Genomic DNA, 14,530 nt, shown 5'->3' with positions numbered 1-14,530 from the left:
TAATATTTTAAAAAACAATTTTATAAAATCAATTTTATAAAATCAAAATTTGAAAATATAAAAAGATTATTTTTTTAAAGCTGAAACAAATATGAGGTTTTATAATATTGAGTTGTTGTCCTCACAATGACAATCATTTTCCATCTCATATATAATTTTAAAACAAAATTCGAAGATATTTTTATTTTCTTAATAAATAAAACAACACTTAATATGGAGTCCGGGTCGGATCGGGTCGAACCCATAATGAAACCGGGCCCTTACACCGTTTATCTTAAAATCAAATCTTCATGTTTTTATTGCTTTACCAATACTTGTTTCTGCTTCGCTATTCTCATTCATTCATGTGTGGTGAGACTTGACAGCGCGTGTTCTTCCTTCACACACCGACTTATTTCTGTTCCACAAAATTATCAAATAATCGCGTTCATGTAAGTGCTTTTCCATCTCATAATCTCTTTGCTTATCAGGTTTTGCGATTAACTACTCTTTTTAATTACTAATTTCTATTCTTCAACTTATCTTCAGCAAAATGTTTCATTCTTTTACTTGAATTAACGTTTTTCACTTTCCAAATCTGCAAATAGTATAACTTAGTTGAACTTTTTTTACTGTGATTGTAATGCTAAATTCTAATTAATGTTATTCAACTAACTTGTTTTCCTAATTTATTTGATTGATTCATGAACAGTTTTAGCTTGTGTGTTGATTGCTAAATATGGAGCTTACGTGATTGACCAAGTTATTAGTTATGGATGAAGAATTGGTTAATGAGAGAATTCAATTAGAGGCTTCTGAGGATTCACAGCGCCAGACCAAGGAGGATGATGTGTATTCACCGAAAATGGATAGCCGAAAACTTGTAAAATCGCAACAACCACTGGAATATAATGCTATTCTACAAGGTAAAAATGTAGTTCAGGCTGTTAGTGAAGCGGCTACGTCGCAGCATCCATATGCGACCGTTGAGGAACTAACGGTAAAAAGTTATAATGGTTCGAGCTTTGATATTGGTACATCAAATAGTCAGGTGCAAATGTATAATCAACAAAAACATTGGCAGAATCTTTATCAGATGACAAATAATTCTGGAAATGGAAATTCATTAAGTGATATTGGGTTGATAAGTAGTGGCCAGGCTACATCTAGTGCCTGGGAAGATATTGGATCTACATCTTTTCCGGAGTTATTAGCTAGAAAATCACACAGTGATGGTCAGAGCAATGCCATTGAACACTTGGCAGCTGCTGAGAGTAAAGAGGGTGCAGGTGATGTTCATCGAGGAATGCGGACAAAAGTATTATCCAAATCAGGGTTTGCTGAGTATTTTATTAAAAATTCATTGAAGAGTAAGGGTGTTGTACATAAAGGTCCATCTTCGGATCGCTTCTATGTTCAGTCTAAAGAGAAAAATCAGGAAAAGGCTGGCAGTGGTGCAAATCAGAATTGGATCAAGACTAGCATTGGCGCAGATCAGAATCAGATGAAGACCAGCACTGGTATAGATCAGAAACAAATGAAGACTGGTATTGGTGCTCCGTCGAACTCTAGTAAATCAGTGAAGTATGATTCCAAAACTGCAAACTTTCCCTTTCACAGCGATGCTTCTGTGCCTAAGTCTAGCATGACTGAATGTGACGGTGTAACATTGAGAGAATGGTTAAAATCTGGCCAGCGCAAAGAAGGAAAAATGGAAAGTTTTACTATATTTAGAAAGATAGTGGATTTGGTGGATGACTCTCACTCTCGGGGAATTGCATTGCATAACCTTTGTCCATCTTACATTAAATTGTTACCGTCCAATCAGGTCATGTACATTGGGTTACCTACTCAAACACAGATGGCAGACAGTGTTGTAAATCCTGAAGTTCTTAATTTAGATAATTCTTTTATTAGAAAAAGGGTGTCTGAGCAAGTAACATCTTCCTCTGTTGATATGGAGTCAAAGAAACAAAAAATTGATGAGAGTTTGAGGGTTACTGGGAGTGACTTGTGTGTTGAGACTGCTAATCATCATAAAGTTCAAATTCCTACAGTTGGATCACAATATGAGAAAGATAAACGATTTTCTCCGTATAATTTTGGGAGAATGTCTAGCATCCCTTGTGTATCTAATACAGGTGAATTTTCATCTACATCTTTATGTGAAAGATGGGAAAATAAGTGGTACGCAAGTCCGGAGGGAGGTTGCACAACATCATCAAACATCTACTGCCTAGGTGTACTCCTTTTTGAGGTGCGTAGACCATTTCATCATACATTTCTTCATTATTAAATGCAATTTTCTTGTGTTCTGTGATATTAGATATTCTCAACTCCTTCAAATGAGAAGTATATTACATATGAACTTGTGTAGTACATTTGAAAACCCGCATCCCTGTCTAACTATGTTATGAGATCAACATGCTTTCTAGCATTAATATTGTTTGGAAACTTATAAAGTTGATTTTTCCCCCTATATTTAGTGTTAGCTTTCTGACATCCTCCCAGTAAGACTGAAATTCAGATATGAAGTACATTTTTTAGTTAAGTAGCTGCCTGGTTTCAGGTTGAATAGAAGACCCTACGGGTGTTTAGTGCATATTTTTCTAGTCAATAAAATCAATTATTGGTAGTCACTTAATGTGCAATATGGTTTGACAAACTTTTCAATGAATTAAATTATTTTATTTGATTCCATTCTCAATCATTATCACTGGAACAATGAACATCAAGCCAGAAGCTTATTTTTTTCTTCAAATTTTTCAGTTACTAGGTCATTTTGACTCTGAAAAAGCACATATTGCAACAATGTCTGATCTTCATCATAGGATTCTTCCTCCAGCTTTCCTATCAGAAAATCCTAAGGAAGCTGGCTTTTGTCTTTGGCTGCTGCATCCTGAACCATCATCACGTCCAACAACAGGGTACTATTGAAATATTGTCTATCGTAGTTACCATGTGATTTAATTCAATTGAAATTATATGCAAACATTAGTCATTAGCATCTGGTATACGGATTTATCATTTGTTTCTTTGATATAATTGTTAATATAGAACAATGTATATTAAATATTTAAAGCATGGCACGCCAATAAGGTGATGGTCATAGGTATTGTCGAGATACCCACATTAGATAGAAATACGGCTTCAATAATGGATATAAGTGGGGGAACCCTCCCCTTGCGACTTGGTATTGTAGGGTTGAGTTAGACTCAACCCATATTTTAAGGTAGTACTAGAGCCTGTTCTAGATCCGCTGTGCTACCTAGGTAGCACTTGAGATATCTAGTCCTACGCATGGGCGATGGACAGGGGGTGGGGGTTGAGAGTCCACATTGAATAGTGATATTGTCTAAATAGTGTTCATAAGTTAAGTGGGGGTTTCAACTTACAAGCTGGTACTGTGCGGTTGAGTTAGCCAAATCCAAGCTCTATGAATTATAATCATATGCATGGCATTTGTCTTCATATCTCATGTGTGTCTTTGTTGTAAGGTTTTCATATAATGATATAATGATCCCCTTCTTCCTCTCTCCCTTTTTACAATATTGTGTACTGCGTTATTAACTAACTATATGTAGGGATCACACTTACAGGATGAAAGCTTAGAAGCACTTTATAAATCAAAGTAAAAAAATATAATTTTCATTTAACGAGACTATTTAAGTTTGTTTTTATGTAGATGCATGTATTATTTTTTCTTTTCATCATCATCATTCACTAAAAAGTGTACATCCGGCAAGCTGGTATTATAGAGTTGAAATCTTTGCTCTCTAGGATGTCTACTTCTCCCTTTGATATTACTAATTACTGAAATGAGCTTTATTACTGTATGCAATTGCTATAATGGTTCAGATGATTTTTTATTTGGATATTCTTCTCTTTGGGTCTTTGAAATATTTAGGCATATTTTTTATAAATATGCTGTTAATTTTTATAATTTGGACCACAATCATTATAGCTTATAGATATGATTTACTAACTACTGAAATGAGCTTTATTAAATAATATGTATGCAATTGCTATAATGATTCAGATGATTTTTTATTTGGATATTCTTCTCTTTGGGTCTTTGAAATATTTAGGCATATTTTTTACAAATATGCTGTTAATTTTTATAATTTGGACCACAATCATTATAGCTTATAGATATGATTTGCTGAAGCTTTAATAACTCATGTTGATGTGATCCCTAAAAACTTTTGTCGCCTAACAGGGAAATCCTACAATCCGAAGTGATTAATGGATTACAGGAGCTATGTAGTGAGGAATTGTCATCACGTATAGACAAAGAAGATGCTGAGTCAGAATTATTATTGCATTTCCTCATCTCATCGAAAGAGCAGAAGCAGAGCGATGCCTCCAAATTGTTTGAACAATTAAAGTGCTTGGAATCAGATATAGAAGAGGCAGAGAGGAGGCATAGCTCAAGAAAATCCTTTGTTTCCTCTGGCCTGCAGAACAATTACTCTTGTCAGAAAGAGATTATGCCTCTTAGAAAGGAACTTTTGAGTGTAGAAATGCTGCCCACAGTATCCCCAATCTCTAATACAACTGAAATGAGATTAATGAGAAGCATAGGCCATCTTGAAAGTGCTTACTTTTCCATGAGATCTAAGGTTCAGCTTTCTGAAACAGGTGCCACAGATCACCCAGAGAAAGATATACTAAGAACTCGCGAGAACTGGTGTGGGACACAAAAAGGCGAAGAAAAACATAAAAGTAAAGATGCCTTAGGAACCTTCTTTGATGGTTTGAGCAAATATGCACGTTACAACAGGCTTGAAGTGCGGGGTATACTAAGAAATGCAGATTTTAACAATCCTGCAAATGTGATATGCTCTCTGAGCTTTGATCGGGATGAAGATTACTTTGCTTCTGCTGGGATATCTAAGAAAATAAAAATCTTTGACTTCAATACACTTTGCAATGATTCTGTCGATATCCATTATCCTGCAGTTGAGATGTCAAACAGATCAAAGCTCAGCTGTGTTTGCTGGAATAACTATATTAAGAATTATCTTGCCTCTACAGACTACGACGGTGTAGTGAAGGTATGGTTTGCAGACACCACTTGAATTATTGTTTTATCACTAAGAGACATTTTTTTTGCAGTATCCCTTATTAATTTAGTATACTAGGAAAACTTTTGTTATATCATTTGATACAGTTCATTCATAGGCTATAATTTTTTTGTGGGGTGGTGGGGTGATAGGTGTAAACACATTTTGCCCGTGGACATTTTTAGTTACAAAATTCTCACTAACCATCATGTACTGGTAAAAAGTGGGGACTTGTAAAATCTAACATTTGTTTTTTGAAAACAAAATAATAGATTAGCTGTCAAGGTGGAAACTCTGTTATTTTTCTTCTAAGACAGTTCTCGAATAATGTCATTTTGTTCTGTGACTTTGTGCATCAATTCACATGATTGTAAACATCCCCCATCTCAACCAATATCATTTGGAAAATTGGAAATGATTTATATGGGGGCGGGTGTGTTCTGAAAGAAAATAACATTTATTGATAATTAATTGGCATGCTCTGATTACCAGCATTATTCATGGCATGCATTATGCAATGCATTTTCAGTTATGGGATGCTAGTACAGGTCAAGAATTTTCTCAGTACAGTGAACATGAAAAGAGGGCTTGGTCTGTTGACTTTTCTCCAGTATGTCCTACAAAATTTGCCAGTGGAAGTGATGATTGTACTGTCAAGCTGTGGAGCATCAGTGAGGTAAATCCTCTCCCATGCACTAATGCGCGCGCACACACACACATCGACCTCATGCATGTAAGTATGCAATGTACTGATTTTGCCCGACAGAAAATCAATAACCAACAAAAGACCACGGTGGCAATGTAATTGTATGTTGTTTCTTTTGGAGTTTTATCTCTTTGTATTTATGACCTCAAACCAGTGCTATCAAAGGCGGATTATGGTGGCTAGCCAAAAAAGTCGCCATATAAGCATGACCGTGTGGCCTATCGCGGTGGGCACAGAATCCGCCATGCCCTAACACCATGGTAGACGGAAATTTGACAACATAGCATGAGTTTCCAAAGTTTTGATAAACACTTCATATGCGTTAAAAACACAATTTCAGAATTTCTCCCTGCAAATTAAGAATCCTTGATCACCAAACAGACCATCTTTTTCACATCAGAAATATAATGAATCTACGAAAAATTCAGTTTGTGTCTTTCCATCCACGGTTGTCAAAATCGGGATCTTGCATAAGATCGGGCGGGGAGAATAAGATCGTAACTAAGACCGGAAGATCCTACTCATCTATTTTGGTAAGATCGAGAGGGGGGAAGAATATCTTAAAACATAAGATCGTATAAAAAATCGTAAGATACTACTAAAACAAAAAATTATACTATATATTTGAAGTATTTTTACATGATATTTTGGTTGGCAAGTGTATTCGTGGGAAAATGGATTCCGCCAAACTGTAACTGTTGCGCCTATGTCATTTGTCATCATTCTCGCCCTGTAATGGTGGTGGCCAGAGAAGGGCTGATCGTGGCTGGAATTGCCCAAGATTACACATGATAAATGATTTTCACAATTGTTTTACAAGTTGGCTACAAAACACGATTCTACTTAAGATCTAGATCGTTGGGGGTGAGTGAGATCACAAAATCGTAAGATTTTAAGATCTAGATCGAGATTTTGACAACCATGTTTCCATCAGCAGAGTAACAGATCTTTAATGACCATGCACTATAGTTTCTTAGCAATGACTATTCAAGAGCTAATATAGTGCAATTTTTTTCACAGAGAAACTGTTTAGGCACAATCCGGAATGTTGCTAATGTATGCTGTGTTCAATTTTCTGCTCATTCCTCTCATTTGCTAGCTTTTGGATCTGCAAATTATTCAACTTACTGTTACGATCTTCGCAATCTTAGAAGTCCCTGGTGTGTACTGGTTGGCCACCGTAAAGCTGTAAGCTATGTCAAATTCTTAGACTCTGAAACACTTGTTTCTGCCTCTACTGATAATTCATTAAAGATATGGGATCTCAATAAAACCTCTTCGGCTGGTGCATCTACAAGTGCTCGCAGCCTAACCCTGGCTGGACATACTAATGAGAAGGTATGATTTTAAAGTTGTGGAAACTGTAAAGTTTGTTTGTCACAGCCTTTTAAACCTTCTTTAGAGAACTTTTCTTGTTTGGGTGTTAAATGGGGTTTCAGATTGTTGTTTATCTGAATGACTAGTCAAATTTATGAAATGTGCATGCCTTCTGCTAAAATAAATTGTTCACATCTGTCATGAACAACTACTATGGTTATAGTTTGGAATTGGATTAGATTCTAGGAGCTTTTTAATTGAAATAAGTGTTTTGTTTCTAAATTATACATGTTTATTTGAAGATGATAAATGGGATAGAACTTTAAAAAATAATTGAGTTGCTGAAGTTGAAATCTAGATATGAGAGAAGCTAACCCCCAAGGTTGGCCTAGTGGTGAAGGCTTGGGTCTCGAGTGTGTGCTCCCCTCAAGGTCTCAGGTTTGAATTCTGCTAGGTGCTAACAATCCTTGTGTTGTGCCAGTCCATACAGAGTTTTACTCTGGCTTTAAACGGGGCCTCCGCTAGTGGACGGTGGGATTGGTCCTCTTGGATTAATTGGTCGCAAGGCCGGATACCAAGATTTAAAATAAAATAAAATGAGAGAAGCTATTACTTAGAATGCTTGAGACTATTTTCAGCCTTTCCTATTTTATGGGTATTTGTTGTGGAAAAGTTTATTCAAGTTAGCTCTTTATCTGTTTCAGAAATTTTACCTGTGCTTTTTGTGGCATCATTCTGACCAATGTTTGTGTATGGTTTTACTCAAATGGGTTGACTGAAATCTTCCACCTCTTGCTTTGACAGAATTTTGTGGGGTTATCGGTTGCTGATGGATACATTGCGTGTGGTTCAGAATCAAATGAGGTATATATCACTTTCCAGCAACGTTTATCTGTTTGGTTTTACTAATTAAAAGGGTTTAGAACACATTCTTTCAATTAATAGCTTCGGTTAATTGCACTAATGTAAAGTTATAAGTTGTTACTATTCACAAACTCTAGTACATGAGTTTACAACTATTATCATGCGGTTAATTGCACTAATGTAAAGTTATAAGTTGTTACTATTCAACTATTATCATGCACCAATTTTGCGATGATACCTTTGACTTGCAATCTTACATTTGTAATATTGAAAACTTGTTTAGAGAGATAGCCAAGATGAAAAAGCAAGTGGGCCTTAATTTTGTGCAGAAGTCATATTCATTACCATTACATCTACATTTTCTTGCAGGTTTACACCTACTATAAAACGCTTCCCATGCCAATTACTTCACACAAGTTTGGATCTATTGATCCCATTTCTGGTAAAGAGACCGATGATGACCAAGGTCAGTTTGTTTCAAGTGTATGCTGGAGAGGGAAATCAAACATGCTTCTTGCGGCCAATTCAAGTGGATGTATAAAAGTGTTGCAGATGGTTTAAGGAAAGTTTTCCCCTGACGACGGCTCTCCTACATTTTTGCCCTGGTCACTCGAGCCAATACCATCAACTTGCTGGGATGGTAAGAAACTCTTTTGACATCTTGAGCTCTGGTTTAAAGTTTGATACACAGGGGTTCAATTTCTGCAATACTTGGATTGAGAAGTAGATGCAACTAAATCCAGACAATCTTGAAGTCGGATGCATCCCAATGAGCATAAGCAAGCTCAAACTTTAAACCAGAATTTCAAATTGTCATTATGTCATATTTACCAAAAGCTTGTTATACATAATTTTTCCTGGAATCAAATATGGAAGCAGATCAAATATGGAAAAGATTGAGACTTCATAATTAGAACGGCGTATCTAAGCTGCTTCTAAGCTCAAGTGTCTCGCAAAAGCGCTTGTCTGAGCCTATGTAAATTGCATTGCAGCCCCTTTCATTTTTTAAACTCATAAAGGACTAGCAATTGCTGTTTTGTAGGAAGAAATGATTGTTTATCAAATTATTTATATAAAACAGCTTCGCCACCATAAAAGGAAAGCATGTAGTTTCAATTGTAACACCGCCCTCCTTTTCTCTTTCTTGGGGCGCACTCTGCTCTCAATTTATGTATATATAAATGTAACATACCTTGATAATATTCATTTTAGGTTGCTATTTGAATGCATGTAAATGAAGCACGATTTTTCTAACTTCCAGAAACTATGTATTATGTAGATTTAATTCCTTGTGAATTCAACATTTTATTTTATTTTCCATTTAAAAAAAAATATTTTCACCTCTGTTTGAACTTTGAACTAAAAATCGAATTAGAATGTAACTTAATTTAATATGGGAAAGAGTTACAGAAGAAATAAAACACAGAAAATATCCAAAAAAAAATTAAAGAATAATACAGCCATTGACAAAAATAGCAAACTTCTAAGTAACCTTCCCATAAAAGCTACATTTTTCTGTTTCTCATACCTTAAGCAAAATATAGGTCCAATAAAAGAGAAAATCTGTTTGGTTCATAATGATCTAATCCTCTAGGACTAATAACTCTGCTAAAGAACTTAAAGCAAAAACCAAACCAATCTTCCACAAGTGCTAAAAGACTTAAAAGCCTTTAATCTGAGACATGACCGCATGCAGTTCTTACGTACGGGCTCAAAGGGGTCAATGTAAATGGTGTCTCTGAATCCGACAAATTGCAACATGCTGTTTTTCTTATCACATATGGACTCAAAGGACTCAATCCGAATGGTGACAATCTACCTCGTATCTTCAAACCATTGTCCATATCTGAAACATGACCACATGTTTTGCTTGTACTTGTCCTTGAGGGACTCTTCGAAGGACTCATTGGAGGTGTTGACATGAACCCTTTTTGCATCCTTACATTGATGTTATTACTACTTTTAATTCTTCTCATTCTTGTTGGACTCAATGAAGGATGCAAAGGAATTGGTGCTTTTTTTGTCTTTAAACTGTTAACTGTTGATTGGTCTCTTGTTCTCAGCTTTAAACTAGAAGACTTGGAATCCGAGACATTGCCTCCTTCATTTCTTTTTCTTCTAACTGAGCTTGAAGTTGACAGTAATGGTGATTGGTTCCCTTTGACGATATTGGAATTGCGCTCAGATTCTGATGAGAAAATGCTGCTAGGTTTCTTTTTACCTGGGCTTAAAGGACTTGATGTCAATGATGGTTGATTCACCTTATTTGTCCTCGAAGTGCGACTGGATAATGATGGCGGTAATGATCTTGTTGCTTGTAGTTTTGAATTTCCTGTTTCAACCAATTCACTACATATTTAGTTTATGACATAATTCACCATTAAGCATTAAAGAGAAATGTTCACACAGAAAGAAGACTCACCTTGGTCTTTCTTTGCTTTCATTTGTAATGGTATCTTTATTGTCACACTCTTCCTTGGTGGGGGGCTATCAGAAAATATCGATCGTGTTTCACCGGATACCGATTTTGGGTTGGTTACTTGATCTTCCGTTATGGATGCACTAATATCTCCATAACCTTTGCTTGGATCATCATTTACTTCTTTAGGTACAATAGTTTCATCCTTTGTTGGCATAGTAGTGCTGTTATTCTGACTCTGATTATTCATCTTCCCTTTCTCAACAACTTTATAAGCAAACATTTCATATGGTATTTGTGAAATACAACACATATCAAATGTCCTCTCTATTTGAAAAGTCTTGAGGAAAGTACCTTCAATGTCACAACAATCCACAGGTGGGTTCTGAAGTTCGAGCTGGTTTAGTTCAGGATTGATCATAACATACTCGGTGTTCATTGACAGAAACTTCTTCGTGTAGCGCAGAATCCTACAAATAGACGAGAAACTAGGGCGCTGAGACGGATCAGTTTGCCAACATTTTTTGATCAAACTCACAAGATACTTCGGCGAACGGTGTGGAAACAAGGGTCTCTCTCCTGCTTTGATATTCTGATGAGTTCTATCTCCTTGAAGATGGTTATCCTCAAAAGGAACTTTTCCTGTCAACAACTCAAAACATATCATACCGAAACTGTACGCATCAGCTTTCTCCGAGTACTTACAACAAGTAGAAGCATTTTTTGTTTGCTCTAACTCAGTTAAAACCTCAGGTGCATACCAAATTAAAGGGTTAATCTCTTCACTAATCGGATTGTGTGTCGGCGAAGTTCTAGTAGCATTGCCGTCACCATTTATCACAGAAGACAAACCAAATCCTGCAACTTTAGCTTGAAAATAACCTTCTTGTGAGTTTCTAGCTCTTAGTAGAATACTATTAGGATTAAGGTTTCCATGATAAATCTTTTTAGAGTGAAGATATTCTATGCCTCTTGCCATTTGAAGCATGAGATCAATCACAACAGGTATAGAGAACAAAATCTGTCTCCTAGGACCACAATTCTCCTTCATGTATGTCCACAAATCTTTGTTCATTAACTCCATCACAAGAGAAAACTCTTTCTTCTCTTCATCATAAAAACCACATAGATACTGCAATATGTTTGGGTGAGAAAGCGATATCAAATCCGAAATCTCGTTTTCGTAAGCTTCTTTCTCGCCAAGAAAATACCTCAAAGCAAAACTCTGTCCTAACCATTGAATTTCCTTATATTCTTTTCCTCTTCCCAATCTTCTCCTCACTTGATAATCCTTGGCTCCTAACAAAATCCCAATTGGCCATAATTGATTATTATTATTATTGTTGTTACAATTATTTGTCTTTGCGGAACCATTCATTAGTTTCTTCAACAACATATCTGCGAGATTTTGGTCATTCTTTGAAGAACTGAATTTCGCAAAACATTTTTTGTCCTTGATTGATTCTATTAGCCTCCATCTATCTTCTCTCCAAGCATTCTCCAATTGCTTGCAAATCTCTTTTGGAACCAAATACTGTTTCCCAAATCTCCACTGAAAAAGCTTTGGATCATTCCATTCCACATCATATTTTCTAGCAAGCATAACTTTCTTCTTCGAATTCTCATCCTTGTCCAAACCCGACATCTCGCCAGCACTTTCAATCGCTTCGATAACCGCAGGGAAATAGCAAAGCAAATTATGAATATGAAACTCGACGCAGTCGCTGTTCTGAGAAAGTGTAAGTGCTTTCCCCCACCAATCTTTTGATTCCAAACAATACTTAATATATGTCTCACCTTCTTTGAAAACCCTGCAAAGTTCTCTAAGGGGAAACTCAAGAGGTTTCCATTTGGTAGACCTTTCTTCAAGCTTAAGATTCTGCCTTATCTCGTCCGCGATCGTGTCAAACGCTAGAGTGAATATGTCATGAATCAAACAACATTGTCGTTGATTGATCTGAATTTCGTCGCGTAAAACCATAAGAGCTTTCAAACTCCCAAGAACCTCACCAATATGCCGGAGCTGTTCCATTCCGGCACTTAGAAATTGTTCAAATTCAAAACAGAAACCTAAACAAAACACCATCAAGAAAATCAAAATCAGAACCACAGACGCAAATCATATGAATAAACACGAAAAACACATTATGAATAGTACCTTATGATTGAAGAAATGTGAAAGAAGAAGAATGTGAGAGGATTAAGGGTGGAGGAGGGGGAATGTTAAGATTTAGAAAATGTTGTTTGGATTGCAAGGTGTTATGATGAAGAATCTGAGGTTGTAAACGTCATAACGGAAATTCTGAGACAGGTTTGTTGAGGATTGGAGAATATGTTATGTTACATTAATTAATGTTGGTGTAGGTAACATGGATTGAATTGAATTACGAAGCAGTTTCTGTAACAACGTTGTTGTTGTTGTTTTGGAGAAATGCAAACGGTGGTTGCATTTCTCCGAGGTTCCCGCGAGTTTGGTAATAAAATTTTATTCATAATATCTTATAATATATATTACATAAAGTGCGTGCGATGAAAGTGGTGGTTGTTGACTTATTTACAATGTTTTTTTTAGAAGTTTTGACATTTTGTTCAACGACAGCTTAGACAACTAAATATATTCGATAATTTCTAAATAATCTAAACTTTCATAGTTCACTTTTCTAAATAAATAATTTCTTTACTTAAATTATTTCTAGTATGTAGTACAGCTTTTTTTTAAATCTAGTAGAATTTGAAGGTGAAGTTCTAATTATATGATAGAGAAAATAGACAATTGACTCTTTATTAAGAGAATTTTGTCATCCATATTGATAGAGAAAATAGACAATTGACTCGTTAAGAGAAGTGTGTTTGCCTTCATACATATTATTCCTTGGAGTGGACATGACTATAATCTTTGTGAGAGCTTTTGCTTCATGAATATGAAAAGAGGCTAAAAAAGAGGAGTAACAACTAACATTTCTTCGTCAAAGTTCAAATCAGTGTCATCAACAAGAGCAACAATGAGTATTGTTATACCAACATGTTTTTCAAAAAAAAAACTTGTAACTAAATATTTTACACACTCGGAATAGTACGAATCTGATAATCACAAATAACAATATTATTTCTTTGCTATTGAAAATTTCACATATTAAAGAGGAAAAATCAAATAAACAGTTTGACGACATGAGACTCATCATGCTTAACACATTGATAAAAAATATTCTCCATAATTCCACTTATTCACCTCAATGTCCATTTTTTGAAATTTAAATCCCAAAATATCTCAAATTGATTTTTTTATTATCAAACTATCCTCTTTTTTTTAACAAATTCAATTATTTATTGGCTGAAAGTATGAAGTGAAATTTTGGAAGCGAGAGCTCGACCTTTCAATAGCCAAGGAGACAAAGATATTAAATAAATAAATAATTAATTAATATAATATTAATGGTCTCGTCCATTCATTGACCGAGACCCCAAGTTTTAAATTTTTTTAGTGTATCCTCGGTCATTCAATTATCTCTTCATCAAATGGGGTCATTTATGATTTTATTTTCAAAGTGGAACAGTTAAGGAATTTTATTTCAAAAGTAGGGTAAAGGAGTAAAAAAGTCTCATAATTCAAGATAAGTACAAAAAATGAGAAGCTATGAGTGATATCTTATCCATGCGATGAAGGATCCTAAATAGTCAGTCTAATCTTATACAAGATGACATACTTCACACTCAAATTGACTGCTATCAAAAGACCTTTTAAAGGCTAGTCCTCATGAACGTTGCTAGTAATTTCTCAAACTATGATGTTCAAAGAATGAAGACAGAGACACCAGTTATCAGTTATCAGTCTTCCATGACCACAATGCTCATTTGTGATTGCATGAGAGAAAACAAAACAAGTTCTTATAACATGGACCTTCCTATAATTTCTACTCTCAGTGTTAGTAAATCTAATATGAAGATTAACTACAAATTCTTTCACTAGTTTTGAATAAAAAGGCCCAACCTTCATCATTATCTTTAATAACTGAACATCACTAAGGAGCTCCATAATTTCATTGCATTTTTGTGCATCAAATGAGGATTTTCTTTCGGGTGTCAATCTCTTATGATATACAAACTTTCAGTTGGATAAATTTTTTCGCCAATCTTTTTTTCATTCAAAGTGAGTGAGGGCATCATACATGGGGTTATCAG

General features: G+C 35.3%; 2 protein-coding genes across 3 annotated transcripts; one reads left to right on the top strand and one right to left on the bottom strand.

The window, feature by feature from the left end:
• Nucleotides 1–306: 306 nt before the first annotated feature.
• On the top strand, nt 307–9,186 carry LOC127120795 (protein SPA1-RELATED 2). The gene is made up of 8 exons (XM_051051341.1): nt 307–431; nt 692–2,236; nt 2,749–2,906; nt 4,199–5,036; nt 5,575–5,721; nt 6,772–7,089; nt 7,873–7,932; nt 8,302–9,186. Exons 2-8 carry the CDS (start codon nt 752–754, stop codon nt 8,491–8,493), a joined length of 3,198 nt encoding a protein of 1,065 aa, XP_050907298.1. The 5' UTR covers nt 307–431; nt 692–751; the 3' UTR covers nt 8,494–9,186.
• On the bottom strand, nt 8,541–12,814 carry LOC127120797 (uncharacterized). 2 transcript variants are annotated; one of them, XM_051051343.1, is made up of 3 exons: nt 12,510–12,814; nt 10,355–12,421; nt 8,541–10,264 (listed from the first exon to the last, which is right to left on the bottom strand). In XM_051051343.1, exons 2-3 carry the CDS (start codon nt 12,381–12,383, stop codon nt 9,603–9,605), a joined length of 2,691 nt encoding a protein of 896 aa, XP_050907300.1. In that variant the 5' UTR covers nt 12,384–12,421; nt 12,510–12,814; the 3' UTR covers nt 8,541–9,602. The 2 variants fall into 2 exon arrangements, with proteins under 2 accessions (XP_050907300.1, XP_050907299.1); XM_051051342.1 differs by having other exon boundaries at nt 10,355–12,814.
• Nucleotides 12,815–14,530: the final 1,716 nt, after the last annotated feature.

The sequence above is a fragment of the Lathyrus oleraceus genome, chromosome 2, assembly GCF_024323335.1.
Source record: "Lathyrus oleraceus cultivar Zhongwan6 chromosome 2, CAAS_Psat_ZW6_1.0, whole genome shotgun sequence".
NCBI lineage: Eukaryota > Viridiplantae > Streptophyta > Magnoliopsida > Fabales > Fabaceae > Lathyrus > Lathyrus oleraceus.
This window is presented reverse-complemented; position numbering and strand designations above follow the sequence as displayed.